We start from the raw sequence: 22,173 nt of genomic DNA, 5'->3' as shown, positions 1-22,173 counted from the left end.
TCTGGGTTCAATTCCCCACATGGGTACAATGTGTCAAGCCCATTACTGGTGTCCCCCACCATGATTTTGCTTGAATATTGCTAAAAGTGATGTTATACCATACTCACTCATTTAAGTCACTATTTAAATTTCTCACAATAATATGGTTGCAGCATCATAACATTATTGTTTCATAATTCAGGTGACCTGAGGACCCTTGTGCCTCTGCTATTTTGTTACTTTGATTCTAATAAGTATAACGCTGGGGCGGTCGGGTAGCCTAGTGGTTAAAGCATTGGATCGTCATGCCGAAGACCCGGGTTCGATACCCGACATGGGTACCGTGTGTGAAGCCCATTTCTGGTGTCCCCCGCCGTGGTATTGCTGGAATATTGCTAAAAGCGGCGTAAAATCATACTCACTCACTCACTCACTCTAATAACGCTAATGTTAACCCAGGGACTTGTCTAGGATTCTGAACAAAGTGTCCTTGGCAGACATTGCAACCTTGGAAAAAATCGTCATTTTGGGGGATTTGGGTTAAAGTTCTTATTTTCATAAATTAGGAGGTATTTTAACAGTACATTCAATACAATAGGGTAAAACTAAGTCAGTATGTCTTTTGATCCTCTTTGTTGACCAGACACCCTCCAGGATTTAGCGGTAGACGTCCGTCGGAAAGGGGAAGGTCGTAGGTTCGATGCCTACCGTGTCATACCAAAAGACGTTAACTCGTTGTTTCCTTGCCTGTCGCTTGGCATTAAGGGGCTTAAACAAGGACTGGTTAGATTAGAGTCAGTATACTGTGTCTGAGTGGGGTATTCATGTTAAACTGCGGCATGGTATCTCAGTGAGCTAGCACTATAAAATCGGCATTAGTCCGGACTAGTACAAGCAGCCACACGCACACGTGCATACATGTTGCTGTATACTATAAATCTTGAAATTAATGCGCGCCTGAATTAAATGTAAAAAATGCGAGTGGTCTTTGCTGGCATTATTAAACATTGCATTTGTATCAACAATAAGACATTTTGGATAGCAGAAATACCAACTCAGACATACGCTGGAAACAAACAACTATGTATTCCACATCACTGTTTATTGAGCAGCACTTGTAACAAGTATATAAACAATGTCATTCAAACACTGATTACATCTTGTGAATTGTCATTGCTTGGATCAAGACAGAGTTCTACTCACTTATGTCATCACTGATCACACCTGCAAGTCCAGACAGACGCCACCCACGCAACACAGAGTCAAAGACCAACACGAGCCAGCGTGCATGTATTCTTTTAGCGGAAGTACTCTACTCAGCGCTAATAAGCGGTGCTACTTGGTGTGTTATTGGATTAATGTAAGGTTGGATTAAGGTGAGGATTCACCTGTAAACCTGACAGAGGACATTTTCTTTAGATATAAATCAACCGATGCTTGAGATGAGCGGTTTCGCATTCATATTGAGTCACATTTTTGGTTAGGGGCCAGCGGTCAAATTCTTTTGGAGACACATTAATTTCACGTTTTACAGTAAGTGCACAGATCTTAAACATGATCTCTTCATTGGCCCTGTCATCAGTAAACTGCAAGTCCCTTCTACCATTGTCCACAAAGCCGTAACATTGGCTAGCATTAAGGAGAAATACTACTACACAAGTTGGGAAATTTGTAGTTCCAATTCGGGAATTTGTACTGACATTGACTGCAGAGTTGGGGATAAGTCCTTGTAACCAACCCACCAAAAGTTCCCATTATTATGAACTGAGTGAGTGACTGAGTTGGGTTTAACGCCGCTTTTAACAGTATTCCAGTTATATCGCGGCATGTCAGTTTAATGTGGCAGGAAAGCCTGAAGTGATGCAGGTCTTAGATGTTTACCACTTCGGTGAAACCCACGAGCAAGGGTATGGTGCTGACAAACCTAGAAACATAATCGGGGCCAACCGGAATTCGAACCCACAATCATAGGTTTCTGGCGTGCCCAGGGACGCAACTCTGCACAGCAAATCGCGGATGACTGGGCCACTGGTTACCCCTTTTATGAACTGGCCCCTGGCTAATTACAGCGTTCTACCAGCAGACATCTACCCAAGGCAAGAGGGTTAACTGACTATAAAAGTCCAGTTTCCACCCTTGCCGAACTAGGAGTTTTTGTTTTGGCTGGACTTACCAGTCTATGCATAGTCAAATCGAAACCGCGTAACAAACTAGACATCCAGTTTGTAAACTGCCTTGCAGATTTCGGTCGATTGCAGGATTTGCAAAGCGTGTGTATCGCCAGCTCGGCGTCAACAGATATTTTCCAAATCTTCTCATGTTTTTAATCAAGGTGCTCACGTGATTTGATGCATTTCGCAAGGCAAGACCCGCCTTATTACAATATAGATCTTTATTATCGATCAGATCGTCTTGACTGGTGGCCACCATTTTGTTTGAAGCAAATGCAAGTGATATGAGAGGTGGAATCTGATTGGTTAGTAGAAGGGACGTAGAAGGGACGTAAAAGGGACGTAGAAGGGTCAGTAGAAGGGTCAGTAGAAGGGACGTAAAAGGGTCATAACTCGTAATGGCCACTGGTGGCGCTATAATCGAGCTCAGAAATTCCAGGCCAGTTTGACAAAGGTGGAAACTGGACTTTTAGTCAGTTAACTCTCTTGCCCTGGGAAGATGACCTCCTGGGTCACATGCTCGTCTGTGAGATATGATTGTATCTGACATGCCCTACACATGGAAGGGCTGTGATGTTTACAGAGAAGATTAACGGATGTGTTTTTAAATGTGGCTGATAAAGTTATCTTTAAGATTTTAGAGAGTACTTATTTTAATCATGTTTATTCTTAAGTCGTGTCCCAACTGTATTATTTGTCGGTCGTTTTCGCCGAAATGAAGTCGTATCGTGTGGTTTGTGATGAGGAGACATATGTGGTTTGTATCTTAATTCATTTTTCAGTGTCAGCTTATTTTGTAAGCATATCATTTAGATATTAGGCATTGAAAAAATGAATTGTTTGGTAACCACTTGGCAAAGACCGACAATCCCATCAAAACACTATTGTTTAAACATTTTAGGTGCAAAGGTTCCTTGAATGTTGGCCACGGTTAAATAGGTTAGAGATCCGCTCCACAGCTTAGAATTTAAACTAGCAATTTCAATGATTAGACACTAGGTCCTCTGGCTCTAACATATTCCTCAGTCTGTTTCCTCAAGTTTTGAAAGAACCATGTACAATAGTGCTGAATACATTTGGTTCCTCAAGTTTTGAATGAACCATGTACAAAAGGGCAGAATTAGTTTGATCAAATTCCTTGGTGTTGCAAGGGTTTCTCTTAGTTTATGTCCTTTCTAATACATGCAATACAAGGGGGGGGGGGGGGGGGAATCATATTTGTTGAGGATTTCAATTAGAGTGTTCAGTGTTTGAAATTAAACTTGCATACACAAAAATAAGTTTGTATTTGTTGAAAATTTAGATTAGAGTGTTTAGTGTTTGACATTAAGCAAGGAAGTGAAAGGGACTTTGTCCGAATCCTAATGTCAAAAGTTAAAGATGTTGGAGGTCCATGGATTCTAAAAGCAAAGAAGAAAGTGTTCCAGTTTCCCTGTAATTTCGAACACTGGATATAATTTTGTGTCAGCATTTTGAAGATCTTGAGAAGAGTGTCTCTTTTCAGATGAAATATTTTTCATGTGAATTATTCTTCACAAAACATTCATGACGTGAATTATTTTTTCAGCGTTTGAAAGGGGAACTTCACGAGAATTTGAACAAGCATTTAGATGAATTATTTGAGTCGTTCGTCGCTGAAGTCGAGCTTATTGAACAAGGAAGCACAAGTAATGGGTTTCCAGTCTCCTCCAAAAGGTATTTATTTACTCCCACATCAAGGAAGTTATTCATGATGATTTATAATTAATACATATTTGCTGATTAATTTTCCTCCAGGAACAAGAATTACAATCGTCTTGGTCGAGTTTCATAGTCTGCTGCCTCTGTACAGCTGTACAAATATGATTGAAGTTTTGATATTTGCAGAATATTGATTCACAAATGTCTTTTATCATGTATACCATATTTAATGTTTTAAACGTTTTTAACCACGCTTATATTTTCAGACTTTAGACAACTCACAAATTTGATAACAGCATTGCTACTCTTGTAGTCCTCTTCTTCATCATTATGCGTCGCTATATGGCTGAAATAAAGCCGATGCGATGTTAGAGTTTAATTTTTTTAACTATCATTATGGTGTCATGGATATAACAAGGGTCGGTAGGGTAGCCTAGTGGTTAAAGCGTTCGCTCTTCACTCCGAAGAGACACGTTCAATTCCCGACATGGGTACAATGTGTGAAGCCCATTTCTGGTGTCCCCCGCCGTGATATTGCTGGAATATTGCTAAAAGCGGCGTAAAACCATACTCACTCACTCTCAACCCATGCTTGTCATAGAAGGCGACCAAATGGGTTGGGAGGCCAGACTCAGTGGTTTGGTTGATAACGTTTCATCGTACCTGATTGTGTGGATTTCTGTGCACAATGTCAATCACTGGATTGTCTGGTTCAGGCTTGCTGATTTACAGACTGTCATGATATAGCTGTTCTATTGCTGAGTGTAGCTGAGTGTAGCATTTAGCAACAAACAATCCTAAGTTGTACCTGGTGGATAAAAGTCAGTTTTCTCTTTACCTCAGCGTCATTAATAAAGAAGAGACTCTTATTATGCAGTATGTATCACCGGTTGGCTTTGTATTACCCAGGATGCTTTGGTAGTTTCATTATAACCTAACGACGAGCCAAGAAACAATGCCGTGTACACAACGTGATGTTAGGTGTTCACACAACGTGATGTTAGGTGTTCACATAACGTGATGTTAGGTGTTCTCAGAACAATGCCATGTACACAACGTGATGTTAGGTGTTCCCAGAACAATGCCATGTACACAACGTGATGTTAGGTGTTCACACAACGTGATGTTAGGTGTTCTCAGAACAATGCTGTGTACACAACGTGATGTTAGGTGTTCCCACAACATGATGTTAGGTGTTTTCAGAACAATGCCATGTACACAACGTGATGTTAGGTGTTCCCAGAACAATGCCATGTACACAACGTGATGTTAGGTGTTCACACAACGTGATGTTAGGTGTTCCCAGAACAATGCCGTGTACACAACGTGATGTTAGGTGTTCACACTACGTGATGTTAGGTGTTCCCAGAACAATGCCATGTACACAACGTGATGTTAGGTGTTCTCAGAACAATGCCATGTACACAATGTGATGTTAGGTGTTCACACAACGTGATGTTAGGTGTTCACACAACATGATGTTAGGTGTTCTCAGAACAATGCCGTGTACACAACGTGATGTTAGGTGTTCACACAACGTGATGTTAGGTGTTCTCAGAACAATGCCGTGTACACAACGTGATGTTAGGTGTTCCCAGAACAATGCCATGTACACAACGTGATGTTAGGTGTTCTCAGAGCAATGCCGTGTACACAACGTGATGTTAGGTGTTCACACAACGTGATGTTAGGTGTTCCCAGAACAATGCCGGGTACACAACGTGATGTTAGGTGTTCCCAGAACAATGCCATGTACACAACGTGATGTTAGGTGTTCTCAGAACAATGCCGTGTACACAACGTGATGTTAGGTGTTCTCAGAACAATGCCATGTACACAACGTGATGTTAGGTGTTCCCACAACGTGATGGTAGGTGTTCTCAGAACAATGCCGTGTACACAACGTGATGTTAGGCGTTCACACGTGATGTTAGGTGTTCACACAACGTGATGTTAGGTGTTCCCAGAACAATGCCGTGTATACAACGTGATGTTAGGCGTTCACACGTGATGTTAGGTGTTCACACAACGTGATGTTAGGTGTTCCCAGAACAATGCTGTGTACACAACGTGATGTTAGGTGTTCCCAGAACAATGCCATGTATACAACGTGATGTTAGGCGTTCACACATAATGTTAGGTGTTAACACAACGTGATGTAAGTTGTTCCCAGAACTGAGAAGTTGATCATTATTGCCAGCAGAAAGTTAGCATTCTTTCTTTAAAACTATCAAGTGGGATTTGAGACAGGTTAATTGACAGTCATATACAATATTTCATTTTAGGCCAGTATCAATTATTCAGCATTGTAACATCTACCAGATTATTTACCAAAGAATATAATCCATTTAGTTGTAAAATTCTTGTGAGTGTTTTATCAGTGTGTTTTATAGTTACATTTGTTTTCTTTAGCCGTTTCGTGGAGACTATAAGAATGCTGAGTTAGCAATTTACAGTCCTCATGACCACCGGTCTCAGCTGCCTGATGTGTAACTGTTGTGTTTAGTAAACAGAAGCAGGCTCTTGTTGCACGTGGCTGAATACTTGGAGAACATCTGTTGTAGTGGCAGATACTGTTGTCAATGTTTATTCATATCTGTACGTTCAGGATACAGCAATCGGAGAAGGGATGATTATTGCTGGGACAGGCAATTTGATGGATTAAACTCATCTTTCTGTGACTTTGTCACGGAGTTGATTTTCTAACACTGATTTTCATTACATCTTATAAATTGACATTTTTTATGAAAATTCTTTAGAAGACAGAATAGCCTCAATTTTTTGCCATAATTATGAAATAATCACACAAACAAACTGCAACCCAGTTAAAAATAATTTGAATCATTGTTTGAAAAAGGCAATTCAGTTTCTTGTGCATATGGAGGACAATAAAAACAGTTTTTATTTTAGGAATTATTATATTAATTCGATTGATATGATGCTTCCTGTGCTGTATCTTTTGGGGATAAGTTACAGGGATATCTGATTATCATGAAGAGGGATATGTACCATATTCGACGTAATCAGCGCCCACAGTGATATTTACAAATATATAGGCTAGGGAACGATCCCAATTAGCACCCCTTCCGATTGATCAGTGTACACTTATTTATTTGTGTATAATACGCACTTGTGTGTTATATGCGCCCTTCATTATGGGCAATTAATTTCTGGAAAATATATCTGTCATGTATAATACGCACAGACTTTTCTTTTGTATCATTTTAGGCTGTCTGCATAAACCATGAAATTTATGATCTTTCCACTCTGTTTTTTTTTCTCACCAAAATTATATTCTAATAAGAGCCCCCTATTTCTAATTTTGAGGGCGCCCTGGATGCTTATTACGTCGAATACGGAAGTTATAATATATCCTTGGAAAGGTAAAATATATTCGTTTTATCACTGCCATTAATGAGTCAGCTGTGTATCAGGTGAATATTTTGTATATAGAAAGGCATTGTGTATCGGGTGAATATTGTGTATTTAGAAAGGCATTGTGTATCGGGTGAATATTGTGTATTTAGAAAGGCATTGTGTATTGGGTGAATATTGTGTATTTAGAAAGGCATTGTGTATTGGGTGAATATTGTGTATTAAGAAAGGCATTGTGTATAGGTTGAATATTGTGTATTAAGAAAGGCATTGTGTATTGGGTGAATATTGTGTATTAAGAAAGGCATTATGTATAGGTTGAATATTGTGTATTTAGAAAGGCATTGTGTATTGGGTGAATATTGTGTATTTAGAAAGGCATTGTGTATCGAGTGAATATTGTGTATTTAGAAAGGCATTGTGTATCGGGTGAATATTGTGTATTTAGAAAGGCATTGTGTATCAGGTGAATATTGTGTATTAAGAAAGGCATTGTGTATCGGGTGAATATTGTGTATTTAGAAAGGCATTGTGTATCGGGTGAATATTGTGTATTAAGAAAGGCATTGTTTCTTGACTCGTCCACTGCATGACTAACATGAAAGGGACCTCGCCCAGGTGTTTTCACTGTTGAATTTCTCTGCCCAGCATTCTCTAACTTCCTGTTCCCATTTCATGCCATAAAACAGTTGTTTAATTTATAAAAACTATCAAGGGGAGGTAACTCATGCACTTCGTTATTTCATTATTTTGTTGCACATCTTAGGGAATTTCAGATCCTGTTTTCGATTTGCCAAATTTCCCGAAAAGAATTCAAATCTGAATATAATGATGCATGTGTCAGAAATGATTGTAAATTTGGTTGACCTACAACATGAACAAAGTAGGAAAAATAAAAATGAAAAAAATAATTAAAAATGTTTTAAAAAAAAGAAGTTGGAAAATTGAATATTTTTCAGATTATAACTATTGAATTCTGTTCTGGTAATTGGCCATCAATGTTTGACCAACATTGTTCAATGCGATACGTCTGAAGGTTTTTAAACTACTGTGCACACTCCTTAACAAACCAGGCACACTCCTTAACAAACCAAACCCGTGATGAGCCAGGGTAGAATAGCTCTTCAGCAACCTATGCTTGCCGTAAAAGGCGACTATAATTGTCGTAAGAGGCGACTAACAGGATCGGGTGGTCAGGCTCGCTGATTTGGTTGATGCATGTCATCGATCCCAATTGCGTGGATCGATGATCATGATATCAATCACTGGATCGATTTTTTACAGATTGCTAGCTAGAATATTGCTGAGTGTGGTGTTAAACAACAAACAAACAAACAAACACACCAGTTAGTCGCCTCTTACGACAAGCTTAGTCGCCTTTTACAGCAAGCATCTGAACATGCAACTGGTTTCTGTCAGCAGTAAGAGTCACTGTTTGGTCAAGGTCTGCAATGTGGAAATAGTGGAGTTTTATGTGGGAAGAGGCCGCAGCACCTTGTCCTGTGTCTGTTGTTAGAGAATGGGATCATATGGGCAGCACCTTGTCCTGTGTCTGTGTGAGAGAAGGGGATCATATGGGCAGCACCTTGTCCTGTGTCTGTTGTGAGAGAATGGGGATCATATGGGCAGCACCTTATCCTGTGTCTGTTGTGAGAGAATGGGGATCATATGGGCAGCACCTTGTCCTGTGTCTGTGTGAGAGAATTGGGATCATATGGGCAGCACCTTGTCCTGTGTCTGTGTGAGAGAATGGGGATCATATGGGCAGCACCTTATCCTGTGTCTGTTATGAGAGAATGGGATCATATGGGCAGCACCTTATCCTGTGTCTAGTGTGAGAGAATGGGGATCCTATGGGCAGCACCTTGTCCTGTGTCTGTTGTGAGAGAATGGGGATCATATGGGCAGCACCTTGTCCTGTGTCTGTGTGAGAGAATGGGGATCATATGGGCAGCACCTTGTCCTGTGTCTGTGTGAGAGAATGGGGATCATATGGGCAGCACCTTGTCCTGTGTCTGTTGTTAGAGAATGGGGATCATATGGGCAGCACCTTGTCCTGTGTCTGTTGTGAGAGAAGGGGATCATATGGGCAGCACCTTGTCCTGTGTCTGTGTGAGAGAATGGGGATCATATGGGCAGCACCTTGTCCTGTGTCTGTGTGAGAGAATGGGGATCATATGGGCAGCACCTTGTCCTGTGTCTGTGTGAGAGAATGGGATCATATGGGCAGCACCTTGTCCTGTGTCTGTTGTTAGAGAATGGGATCATATGGGCAGCACCTTGTCCTGTGTCTGTTGTTAGAGAATGGGATCATATGGGCAGCACCTTGTCCTGTGTCTGTTGTTAGAGAAGGGGATCACATGGGCAGCACCTTGTCCTGTGTCTGTGTGAGAGAATGGGATCATATGGGAAGCACCTTGTCCTGTGTCTGTTGTGAGAGAAGGGGATCATATGGGCAGCACCTTGTCCTGTGTCTGTGTGAGAGAATGGGGATCATATGGGCAGCACCTTGTCCTGTGTCTGTGTGAGAGAATGGGATCATATGGGCAGCACCTTGTCCTGTGTCTGTTGTTAGAGAATGGGATCATATGGGCAGCACCTTGTCCTGTGTCTGTTGTGAGAGAATGGGGATCATATGGGCAGCACCTTGTCCTGTGTCTGTGTGAGAGAATGGGGATCATATGGGCAGCACCTTGTCCTGTGTCTGTTGTGAGAGAATGGGATCATATGGGCAGCACCTTGTCCTGTGTCTGTTGTTAGAGAATGGGATCATATGGGCAGCACCTTGTCCTGTGTCTGTTGTTAGAGAATGGGGATCATATGGGCAGCACCTTGTCCTGTGTCTGTTGTTAGAGAATGGGATCATATGGGCAGCACCTTGTCCTGTGTCTGTTGTTAGAGAAGGGGATCACATGGGCAGCACCTTGTCCTGTGTCTGTGTGAGAGAATGGGATCATATGGGAAGCACCTTGTCCTGTGTCTGTTGTGAGAGAAGGGGATCATATGGGCAGCACCTTGTCCTGTGTCTGTGTGAGAGAATGGGGATCATATGGGCAGCACCTTGTCCTGTGTCTAGTGTGAGAGAATGGGGATCCTATGGGCAGTACCTTGTCCTGTGTCTGTGTGAGAGAATGGGATCATATGGGCAGCACCTTGTCCTGTGTCTGTTGTGAGAGAATGGGGATCATATGGGCAGCACCTTGTCCTGTGTCTGTGTGAGAGAATGGGGATCATATGGGCAGCACCTTGTCCTGTGTCTGTTGTGAGAGAATGGGATCATATGGGCAGCACCTTGTCCTGTGTCTGTTGTTAGAGAATGGGATCATATGGGCAGCACCTTGTCCTGTGTCTGTTGTTAGAGAATGGGGATCATATGGGCAGCACCTTGTCCTGTGTCTGTTGTTAGAGAATGGGATCATATGGGCAGCACCTTGTCCTGTGTCTGTTGTTAGAGAAGGGGATCACATGGGCAGCACCTTGTCCTGTGTCTGTGTGAGAGAATGGGATCATATGGGAAGCACCTTGTCCTGTGTCTGTTGTGAGAGAAGGGGATCATATGGGCAGCACCTTGTCCTGTGTCTGTGTGAGAGAATGGGGATCATATGGGCAGCACCTTGTCCTGTGTCTAGTGTGAGAGAATGGGGATCCTATGGGCAGTACCTTGTCCTGTGTCTGTGTGAGAGAAGGGGATCATATGGGCAGCACCTTGTCCTGTGTCTGTTGTTAGAGAAGGGGATCATATGGGCAGCACCTTGTCCTGTGTCTGTTGTGAGAGAATGGGGATCATATCAGCTCAATTGTTGAATGTGAACACAAGGGTGGACGGCCTTGTTTTATGCTTCTGAGTACTGCATCATATATTTGATGAAACCTCAATTTGGTCAAGATGTTTGAATCTGATTTTCAATATGGCCACCACGGCAGCCATATTGAAAAAAAACTTTCATGGCCATTACTCAATCATTGTAAAAGATAATGATAAAATTTGGTGCATGTGATGTTAGTAGTGGGGCTCATGTTTCGTTTTTTCACAATACTTTTGGCCTTGATTTGACCATACTAGAAGCTGATACTTCTATGGCTATTTCTCAGCCATTGTCATTCAGTAGTGGGGATTGTGTCATTGTATAGTGGGGAGCAACGCATATAGATTCCCTGGTTGGCGATATTTTATATTCTGACCTTCATTTGATCTTTGCACTTTGGCGATGCACCTAAATTCTCTCTACCTCTTCAGAAAACACTTCACCAATGAAGCATTAACTTCAACAATTCCATCCAATGATGACACATGAATGTATTCAAGATGTTCGAATCCCATTTTCAATATGGCCGCCACAGCAGCCATTTTGGAAAAAAACTGTTGATAGGCCATTTTTTGTTAAAAATGTTTTGAAATTATTTTCTTTGCGTGAAGTTAGTAGATGGGTTCAACATATATGTTCTGTTTATATTTGGATCCTGTTTTGACTCTGCTCTTATATTCTTCAAAAATTCATATTTTTCTCTGAGGGAGCTGTAAGTTTTTCTTTCTGATGTCATCATAATTTTTCCAAATCAAATCATTAGATGTCTGTATTTACGCAGACAATATTTGAATAACACTGCTGACAGCAACTTGTTACATGTTGGTCTTTGTTGATAGTTTTATACTTTTGACTACACATGCAGGTGAGCTACAGAACTTTTTAGCCGTACTCTTTAACAAGATTTAAAGATGGCTTGATCATGGTATTTATGGAAATTATGGCAATGAAATCTTTAGCTGGTTTTATTTTCATGTCCGGTTGAGATATTAGTTTTAGACAAGGACTTCATCCTTTATTTTTGGTCAAGGGACCTTTTTTGTCTGAAATATTTTTTTAAACATGTTGTTGAAGCAGGATCTTCAGTCCATTGTTTTTGGACCCTTTTTCCCACAGACAGTTTCATTAGAACTTCCCTTTTTTGAGCATGTTACCATGGTTACCCTGAGGTGATTCCGTATCACAACAGGTCCAAGAGGATCATTTCACGAAGCTGTCGAGGGCCACGACTGTCATAAGTCTTTGTTAAAGTATGGGAGGTATGACTGTCGTAGCAACAGATCGCTTTGGGAAATGGAGCTCTGGCTAGTTTGTGCTTTTGTTGCCATGGTAACCCGATGGTATGTATGGTTGTACAATATATGAAGCACTGGTTTGTCTGTCCCAAACTCAAGCTAGGGATGCTGTGGCGTAGCTTGGGTTAAAGCGTTCGCTTGTCACGTCAAAGACCCGGGTTTGATTCCCCAGAAGGGTACAATGTGTGAAGCTCATTTCTGGTGTCCCCCACCGTGACATTGCTGGAATATTGCCAAAAGCGGTGTAGACTCACTCACTCACTCACTGTGGTGTAGCTGGAATATTGCTGGCTGCAGCATGAGACAACTTGCTGTCACTAAAGCAGGACAAGAAGTCCTTTTGGCCCTAACCATGATTGTCTCAGTTTCAACAGAAGCGCATTTGAAATGTAGGTGGCCCTATCATCTAAAGCATCCCAATTTGCTGTGCAGAGTTGTTTCCCTTGAGCATGCCAGGAACCTGTGATCATGGGTTCAAATCCCACATTTGTCCTGATTATGTATCTAGGTTTATTAGCACCATACCCGTGCACCTGGGTGTTAAACATCCAAGACCCATGACACTTTTAGATTCCTCCCTCCCACATCAAGCTGACATACCTGGATATGACTGAAATACTGTTCAAAGCGGCGTTCCGGAGAACTGAAGGTCCAGGGTTCGATCCCTGGCCATGTCAGACCAAAGATGTTAATAGATGGTACTTGTTGTTACCCTGTCTGGCTCTCGGTATTGAGGGGCTAAAACAAGGACTGGTTGACTCAGAGACAGAATAATGTGTCTGAGTGGGTATTCATGTTAAACTGCGGCATGGTATCTCAGTGGGCTAGCACTATAAATCGGCATCAGTCCGGACTAGTACAAGCAGCCACAAACACACATGCGCATGTACGTCGCAATATGAGTGCAATAATCTTGGACGGGACGTTAAACCCCATTTCACCTCACCTCACCTGTCAACTGGGCGTTGACAGATATTTTCCAAATCATTTCATGTTATCAATCAAAGTGCTCATGTGATTTACAATCAGAATTCATGGTATTGAATGACATATTTTCAGATATACATAGCAACATTGGTTTTAATTGAAAACTGTATTTTTGCCTTAATCATGTTAATGTTAACAGGTGTGTATTTCGCCTGTCGTCTCATGTTAACATATGCCACGTACTGTCTCTACTTCTAAAATGTTGAACGTTTTGTGTGATATAATATTGTTATTTATTGATACATATTTGTTACCATGGTTATAACAGCTACATTGAATTTTTCAGTAAAAGAAGGAAAGATGGGGATCTGCCGGATAAGGTGTTTGTAAATCGTCGATCAGTATTAACGTGAGTATAGGAGTTGTTGGGTCACAACAGAAACCGCCTTGCGTCTTGAACAATCAGGGTTTTATGCGATGCACAAATGTAGAGAATGGATGCAGAAAAAGAATATACTCAACACAAATTGAGTCTGCTTGATTTAGAATTACGTCCCTTAGCTACTCGTCGCTAGGCAACATTGACAAGATGGCGGACGCCACATGTCAGTTTTTGTCAACTTTGTTTCCTAATTGATATGTTGAATCGCATTTAGTCATTCAGTGAATGCCAATGTGACAATTAAAGAGTATGACTGTTTGTATAGTCAAATACTAGTCATTCAATCACATTCATTCACATTGGTGCTAAAACACTGCAGTAACCTAAGACTTTACCAGTTACAAGTGAAATTTTGTATTAAAATGTTATTGAGAGGACAATTTGAACTTGTTTCCTTCTCATTTCTTGTTTTCTTTCAATATAGTTTCAGAAAGTTATAATTATTTTGATGGTGTCAGTCAAAATGCTGAAATATATGCTGCTAAAGCCTGCTATAATTGCAAGTGAAAACTATTGCAATAGTATCGCAATAGTAGGGCCACTATCGCAATAGTATCGCAATAGTTGTTTTAACTATCGCAATAGTATCGCAATAGTCAAAAATACCTCAATAGTCACCCCTAGCAATGGGCCTGCTACATCCGATCATTATTGCTATAAGTTTCTGACATCACCTGAAATTACTTTCACGTTTAAGATACAATCAATGATAGAGATTGTTTAGAGATATTCAGGTTGATTTTTTTAATATTTGATTTGATTATGTTAATGAAAATACATATATTCACTTATCATGATTATTTTCTGGGTCGTGGGTGACCCAGTCGTCTAAGGTGCCACAATTGTGCAGGTTGCGTATACATAGGGGTGCCATGGCTCGCTAAATACAATGTTTATTCCTAATGCAGGATATTTACCATCCCCAAACACACTCGCGTGATAACCTCTATTTATCATCCCAAACTGGCTCCCACAGGAGATATCACTTGGGTGAGATCAAGTGATATCTACATTGTAGATATCGCTGCAATGAAATTGCATGACACTGCTTTGAAGACCATTGTGACATCATTGGTTACCATGACGTCACAATCAAATGACATCACTAATGGCTCTGCTTCTGAAGCTGTAGGCAGTACCTTTTACACTTAAGACACTGCTTATTACTGTCTACAAACTGAAAAAGTTGGAATGATGAAGTTGGATGATAAATAAGATCTCACCCTCATGTCTTTTGATATCTAATATATCAACACTTGTTGATAAAAGTGGAAACACTCCTCGACAATCCTCAGAGTTTTTGCAGGAGAGTTGATATATTTTATATCCACAGACACTCAGATGAGATTCTGTATATGCATATATATTTATGGTAAAACATGTGTCTTTGTCTTTTCAGGGAATTGTTTGAGATCAACCATATAAGAACAATCTACCATATATTTGTAGCAATACTCGTCGTTTTTAGTCTCAATACCATCATCTTTGACTGGGTGGAACAAGGCAGGTAAGCAATGGGCATGTGTATCCGGCCATTTTGTAATGCCAAGTATTCACAATAATTGTCAGGCCAAATAAGGAAATATTTCCTGGGCATCCTGTCTGTATTCCGGGATAGAATAGTTTCTACCACTCTATGCTGGTTGTAGTAGGCGACTAGTGCAAGGGGTCATCATGTTCGGCTGGCTGTAGTAGGCGACTAGTGCAAGGGGTCATCATGTTCGGCTGGCTGTAGTAGGCGACTAGTGCATGGGGTTATCATGTTCGGCTGGCTGTAGTAGGCGACTAGTGCAAGGGGTTATCATGTTCGGTGACTTGGCTGATTGCGTGGTTTCTACTACTCTATGCTGGTTGTAGTAGGCGACTAGTGCAAGGGGTCATCATGTTCGGCTGGCTGTAGTAGGCGACTAGAGCATGGGGTTATCATGTTCGGCTGGCTGTAGTAGGCGACTAGTGCATGGGGTCATCATGTTCGGCTGGCTGTAGTAGGCGACTAGTGCAAGGGGTCATCATGTTCATGCAAGGGGTCATCATGTTCGATGACTTGGCTGATTGCTTGGCAGTGTACCCTGACAACGTGGATCGATGCTCATTATATCCATCACTTGATTCCACAGACATATGGCTGGATTATTGTTGAGTGCGGTGTTAACAGCAAACAAAACATTAAGCTTTGCTCATTCAGCATTTTTATTAAATTTTTAATAAACAAATTTATGTTTACTTTCCCACATGGTATCCACGGGCTGTCATCCATTCACTAACACTGTATTTTGAGTTAGTTGAATGTGTTTCTGCTACAAGCTTCTGCGCGGGCTAAACAGGGAAGGCTTGATCAGCTGTCGATATTATGTGTTTTGATTAATGACTATTGTAGCTCAGAGGCTAAACAAATGGATTTGACTAACAATGTTACACATGTCAGTTCTGTTTCACTAAGCGTAAATGTCCATCCAGAGCTTTGTGCATATTAAACATTTGATTCAAGGTCAAGGTCATGGGATGTCAAATGTTTCTGCCAGGAACCTACATTCCTGGATTCCGCCTGAAAATGTTTCTTGTTTTCTCAGCACCTTGCAAAGTGGTAAATGTCTGAGACCTGCATCACTTCAGGCTTTCCTCCCACATCAGTCTGACACGCCATGTTATGACTGCAGTACTGTTCAAAAAGTGACATTAAACCTGACTCACTCATTTTCTATGACAGTGTTATTGTGTACTGTTCTCTCCAGACTCGTCCTGGACTTTGACCTGATACAATGGGGCCTGGGCAAGTTGCCGAAGGTGATGGCGTTGTGGGTGTGCATGAAGCTGAGCACGCTGCTGGTGGTGTACCCAGCCTTCTACTACTGGTCAACCAACAGGGTCCCCGGCAAGCCGCGTGAGTCTCACTCAGGGGCGATTACTCCTCCACTTGCATCTTCTGATATTGATGTTATTATACCCCGCCATGAAGTAAAACCGGCATATAGGAATGGGTGCTGTCTGTCAGCAGTCCATCAAATTTTGTTTCTGGAGCAGAACTCAAAAACCATGACAGATATCCCAACCAAACTTGGCACATAGATAGGTCTAGTGGTGAACTGGTGCCTTTTGATTGTTTGTGATTTTTTAAAATTTATTTTTCGAGTTTCCATAGCAATGACATGGACTAAGACTGAAAATGGCTTTCATGCTCGTTTCCGGAGCAAATCTTGAAAATCGTACTCTTTTCTTGCCTTTCACACAACCGGAGATGTCATATTGGTGAGGGATATAAGTATTTCAAGCTTGTTGATAATGGCTGAAAGTGACACCAAATTATGTTGCAGCTCGTTATCAATATTTTTCAGTTCTTAGTTTCTGTATCTATTGACCCAAAATATTTTTTTCCTTCCCATCAAATCTGTTCACTAATTTTTATAAACTTAAAATAGGTCAATGAAAAGGGAAGTATCTCTAGCTCACAAAACTTTATATTGAAATCATCATGGTTTTCCTATCACAGTGAGCTGGAATGCTGATAAGACAGAAATACAATACTGTGAGTGAGTCGGTGAGTGAGTATAGTTTTACACCATTTTTAGCAATATTCCAGCAATATCACAGCAGGGGACATCAGAAATGGGCTTCACATGCCGGCGTGATGAGCGATGCTTTTACCGCTAGGCTACCCTACGACCCAAAATACGGTTGAAACCAACACCGACACACATGAAATCACTGGTGTACTTTGTGTCAGTACATACTTAGCCAGATGGTGATCAACAGGTTTTCCCTAGTCAGTTACAGTTGAAATACACCCAACCTTCATGATGATAGTCAAAGGGGAGATAATTTGAGAGAAAAACGCAGTTGTCTCCCCTGATGTATTTCCTTCCTAGAACCTAACCCCAGTGTATCTCAGTGTGAGAATAATAAGTAAAACAACCATAGTTTTTCAACAAGCAATGTTCTCACATGTGATTGAATGACATTGAAGGTCAGAGCATTTGTGATTGGATTTTGCTGAAACTTATTCTCCATGACCTCTTGGCAGTTAATGGATGATACTGAAGGTCAAGGTCATTTAACCCAGGAATTGCTCATAGCTTTGTTATTAAGGTAGAAGTGGCATAAGACTTTCGGTTTCAGACATGTACTGCATTGCGTTTGTGTTTTCCAAAACCAGAGGGGACACGGGTGGCCTAGTCGTCTAAGGCGCCGTGATTCGCTGCGTCCCTTGGGCATGCCAGAAACCGATGATCGTGGGTTCGAATCCCTGTTGGCCCCAATTATGTTTCTCGGTTTGTCAGCACCATACCAGTGCTCTTGGGTTTCACCAAGTGGTAAACGTCTGAGACCTGCATCACTTCGGGCTTTCCTCCCACATTAAGCTAACACGCCGTGATATAAATGGAATACTGTTAAAAGCAGCGTTAAACCCAACTCACTCACTCCAAAAGTGATGCTATTGAACCGGAAGTGCTAATAGCTTTGTTATTAAGATATTTAGAGACATAGTCTTTTCTGTTTCAAAGATTGATTGTATATTGGGCATGTGTTAGGTCACCTGTCACTGATGTGAGGGGTGTGGGGCAGCCTAGTGGTTAAAGTGTTCACTCGTCATCTCGAAGACCTGGGTTCTCTTCCCAACATGGGTACAGTGTGTGAAGCCCACCGTGATATTGCTGGAATATTGCTAAAAGCAGCGTAAAACCTCACTCACTCACTATGGTAGGAACGTTTAGAGGCATTCAGGGATGGTGGGTATGGATCTGCTTCTGTTTTGCATGTAATAAAACACGTTTGTAGTGTATTTGTTGTTTCAGGGCTGATGGACTACATCTGGCTGGTGCTGTACATCTTGTATGAGTGCCTGTTCCTGATGCTGCCCATCAAATACGTCGCAGAGAATGAACTGCCACCCGCATCCACCCTCATTATCGCCTGTGAACAGGTGAGTGTTGTTGGCCACTGGCCAGTGATTGGGACCAAAGAAGCTGCACATAGATCAATGACTTGGACCTGAAAAATGTAAGAAGTCAATGACAAAAATCAATCCGTCAAATACACAACAAGGGGCACGAACGGCCTAGTCAGTGTGATTCACTGTGCAGATTTGCGTCCCTTGGGGACGCCAGAAACCTATGATTGTGGGTTCGAATCCTGTTTCGCCCCGATTATGTTTCTAGGTTTGTCAGCACCATACCCGTGCTCGTGGGTTTCACCAAGTGGTTGACGTCCGAGACCTGCATCCCTTCGGGCTTTCCTCCCACATTAGGCCCTGATATAAATGGAATACTGTTAAAAGCGGCGTTTTAACCCAACTGACTCACTCCAATACACAAACACGAGAATTGCTTATGCCATCTGCTCACAAATCAACAGACCCGTGAAGATCTGGGGTAGAATAGGTCTTCAGTAACCCATGCTTGCCGTAAAAGGCAACTATGCTTGTCGTAAAAGGCGACAACAGGATCAGGTGGTCAGGCTCACTGACTTGGTTGATGCATGTCATCAATCCCAATTGCGTGGATCGATGCTCATGATGTCAATCACTGGATTGTCTGGTCCAGACTCGATTATTTACAGATCGCCGCCATATAGCTGGAATACTGCTGAGTGCGGCGTTAAACAACAAACCAACCAACCAGAACAACACAAATCAACAAAAATGGCAGGCGAACCCTAGCAACAGATCAATGCAATACCCTTCACAACTGGATTAATACATACAATCTGGCCAATGAACGTCGCGATAAGAAACTTGCTTGACTACGTCACTATGGCTCCTGACAGTATTTCCCTATGATACAGAAAGTATGATGCAAAGACGCGTGCTGTGCAGAACTTCAATCACGATTTTTGATGGCTGTGCATTGTTTTATTGAATTGATTTTGTAAGTAGGACTAAACCTTAATATCTACTTTTTAATCATTAAATTATGAAACAAGTGACACCTTGCTTAGCGTTTTTATAAATAAGAAGTCTGACTACTTAAACAAACCATCTGTTGAAATTTTTATCTGTCTATGACTGGGACCAATGGCCATCTGAAACTGTTGGCTGAATGTAGTCTTATACCGAAGTCAACAGCTAACAGCCAACAGAGCCAACAGCCAACAGGCATGTCGTGGGATGGGTTTCCTTATAATCACATATGTTCATATGAGTGAGAGATTGAGTTAATGTTGTTTTATGCCACCGCCAACACTTTTCCACTTTTGTCATGTCGCTGTTTTCCTTAAACTCCCTGTGTGCAGCTGAATGTTGTGAATCAGAGATTGGGTGAATGTTGTTTTATGCCACAGCCAACACAACTCCAGCTTTGACATGTTTAGGCTTGGCAGTCGTCTGAGGCACCGCAGTTTGCTGTGAAGCGTTGTGTCCCTTGGGCATAATTTCAGCTGATACTGGAATAGAGTTCAAAGCGGTGTTAATCTGAACTGACTCACTCACACAGGGCTTGGCCGACTAGCGGATGATAGAAGCTGTGACATCATGGTTCAGTGGGATCAAGCAGGTCCCCCATTTTAGCCACCTGATCCTCATGTAGCTGGGCCCTGTATGTATCATGTAGCTGGGCCCTGTATGTATCATGTAGCTGGGCCCTGTATGTATCATGTAGCTGGGCCCTGTATGTATCATGTAGCTGGGCCCTGTATGTATCATGTAGCTGGGCCCTGTATGTATCATGTAGCTGGGCCCTGTATGTATCATGTAGCTGGGCCCTGTATGTATCGTGTAGCTGGGCCCTGTATGTATCATGTAGCTGGGCCCTGTATGTATCATGTAGCTGGGCCCCGTATGTATCGTGTAGCTGGGCCCTGTATGTATCATGTAGCTGGGCCCTGTATGTATCATGTAGCTGGGCCCTGTATGTATCATGTAGCTGGGCCCTGTATGTATCATGTAGCTGGGCCCTGTATGTATCATGTAGCTGGGCTCTGTATGTATCATGTAGCTGGGCCCTGTATGTATCATGTAGCTGGGCCCTGTATGTATCATGTAGCTGGGCCCTGTATGTATCATGTAGCTGGGCCCTGTATGTATCATGTAGCTGGGCCCTGTATGTATCATGTAGCTGGGCCCTGTATGTATCATGTAGCTGGGCCCTGTATGTATCATATAGCTGGGCCCTGTATGTATCGTGTAGCTGGGCCCTGTATGTATCATGTAGCTGGGCCCTGTATGTATCATGTAGCTGGGCCCCGTATGTATCGTGTAGCTGGGCCCTGTATGTATCATGTAGCTGGGCCCTGTATGTATCATGTAGCTGGGCCCTGTATGTATCATGTAGCTGGGCCCTGTATGTATCGTGTAGCTGGGCCCTGTATGTATCGTGTAGCTGGGCCCTGTATGTATCATGTAGCTGGGCTCTGTATGTATCATGTAGCTGGGCCCTGTATGTATCATGTAGCTGGGCCCTGTATGTATCATGTAGCTGGGCCCTGTATGTATCATGTAGCTGGGCCCTGTATGTATCATGTAGCTGGGCCCTGTATGTATCATGTAGCTGGGCCCTGTATGTATCATGTAGCTGGGCCCCGTATGTATCATGTAGCTGGGCCCTGTATGTATCATGTAGCTGGGCCCTGTATGTATCATATAGCTGGGCCCTGTATGTATCATGTAGCTGGGCCCTGTATGTATCATATAGCTGGGCCCTGTATGTATCATGTAGCTGGGCCCTGTATGTATCATGTAGCTGGGCCCTGTATGTATCATGTAGCTGGGCCCCGTATGTATCATGTAGCTGGGCCCTGTATGTATCGTGTAGCTGGGCCCTGTATGTATCATGTAGCTGGGCCCTGTATGTATTGTGTAGCTGGGCCCTGTATGTATCATGTAGCTGGGCCCTGTATGTATCATGTAGCTGGGCCCTGTATGTATCATGTAGCTGGGCCCTGTATGTATCATGTAGCTGGGCCCTGTATGTATCGTGTAGCTGGGCCCTGTATGTATCATGTAGCTGGGCCCTGTATGTATCATGTAGCTGGGCCCTGTATGTATCATGTAGCTGGGCCCTGTATGTATCATATAGCTGGGCCCTGTATGTATCATGTAGCTGGGCCCTGTATGTATCATATAGCTGGGCCCTGTATGTATCATGTAGCTGGGCCCTGTATGTATCATGTAGCTGGGCCCTGTATGTATCATGTAGCTGGGCCCTGTATGTATCGTGTAGCTGGGCCCTGTATGTATCATGTAGCTGGGCCCTGTATGTATCATGTAGCTGGGCCCTGTATGTATCGTGTAGCTGGGCCCTGTATGTATCGTGTAGCTGGGCCCTGTATGTATCATGTAGCTGGGCCCTGTATGTATCGTGTAGCTGGGCCCTGTATGTATCATGTAGCTGGGCCCTGTATGTATCATGTAGCTGGGCCCTGTATGTATCATGTAGCTGGGCCCTGTATGTATCGTGTAGCTAGGCCCTGTATGTATCGTGTAGCTGGGCCCTGTATGTATCGTGTAGCTGGGCCCTGTATGTATCGTGTAGCTGGGCCCTGTATGTATCATGTAGCTGGGCCCTGTA

General features: G+C 42.4%; 1 protein-coding gene across 3 annotated transcripts in view; it reads left to right on the top strand.

The window, feature by feature from the left end:
- Nucleotides 1–22,173, top strand: part of LOC139470191 (sterol O-acyltransferase 1-like) — a 43,817-nt gene that overhangs the window by 4,871 nt on the left and 16,773 nt on the right. Inside the window, exons 3-8 of one of the 3 annotated variants that reach the window (XM_071252503.1) lie at nt 3,718–3,845; nt 4,674–4,706; nt 13,580–13,642; nt 15,075–15,182; nt 16,408–16,556; nt 18,466–18,593. In XM_071252503.1, the coding sequence (XP_071108604.1) occupies nt 3,718–3,845; nt 4,674–4,706; nt 13,580–13,642; nt 15,075–15,182; nt 16,408–16,556; nt 18,466–18,593 (609 nt within the window). Of the gene's footprint in view, nt 1–3,717; nt 3,846–4,673; nt 4,707–13,561; nt 13,643–15,074; nt 15,183–16,407; nt 16,557–18,465; nt 18,594–22,173 lie in introns of all 3 variants that reach the window. The other 2 variants (XM_071252505.1, XM_071252504.1) reach the window with 2 other exon arrangements.

Source organism: Haliotis cracherodii, unplaced genomic scaffold, assembly GCF_022045235.1.
Source record: "Haliotis cracherodii isolate W230 unplaced genomic scaffold, xgHalCrac1.p SCAF_20, whole genome shotgun sequence".
In the NCBI taxonomy this organism is placed as follows: domain Eukaryota; kingdom Metazoa; phylum Mollusca; class Gastropoda; order Lepetellida; family Haliotidae; genus Haliotis; species Haliotis cracherodii.
Note: the sequence above shows the minus strand (reverse complement) of the source record. Positions and strands in the feature narration are given on the sequence as shown.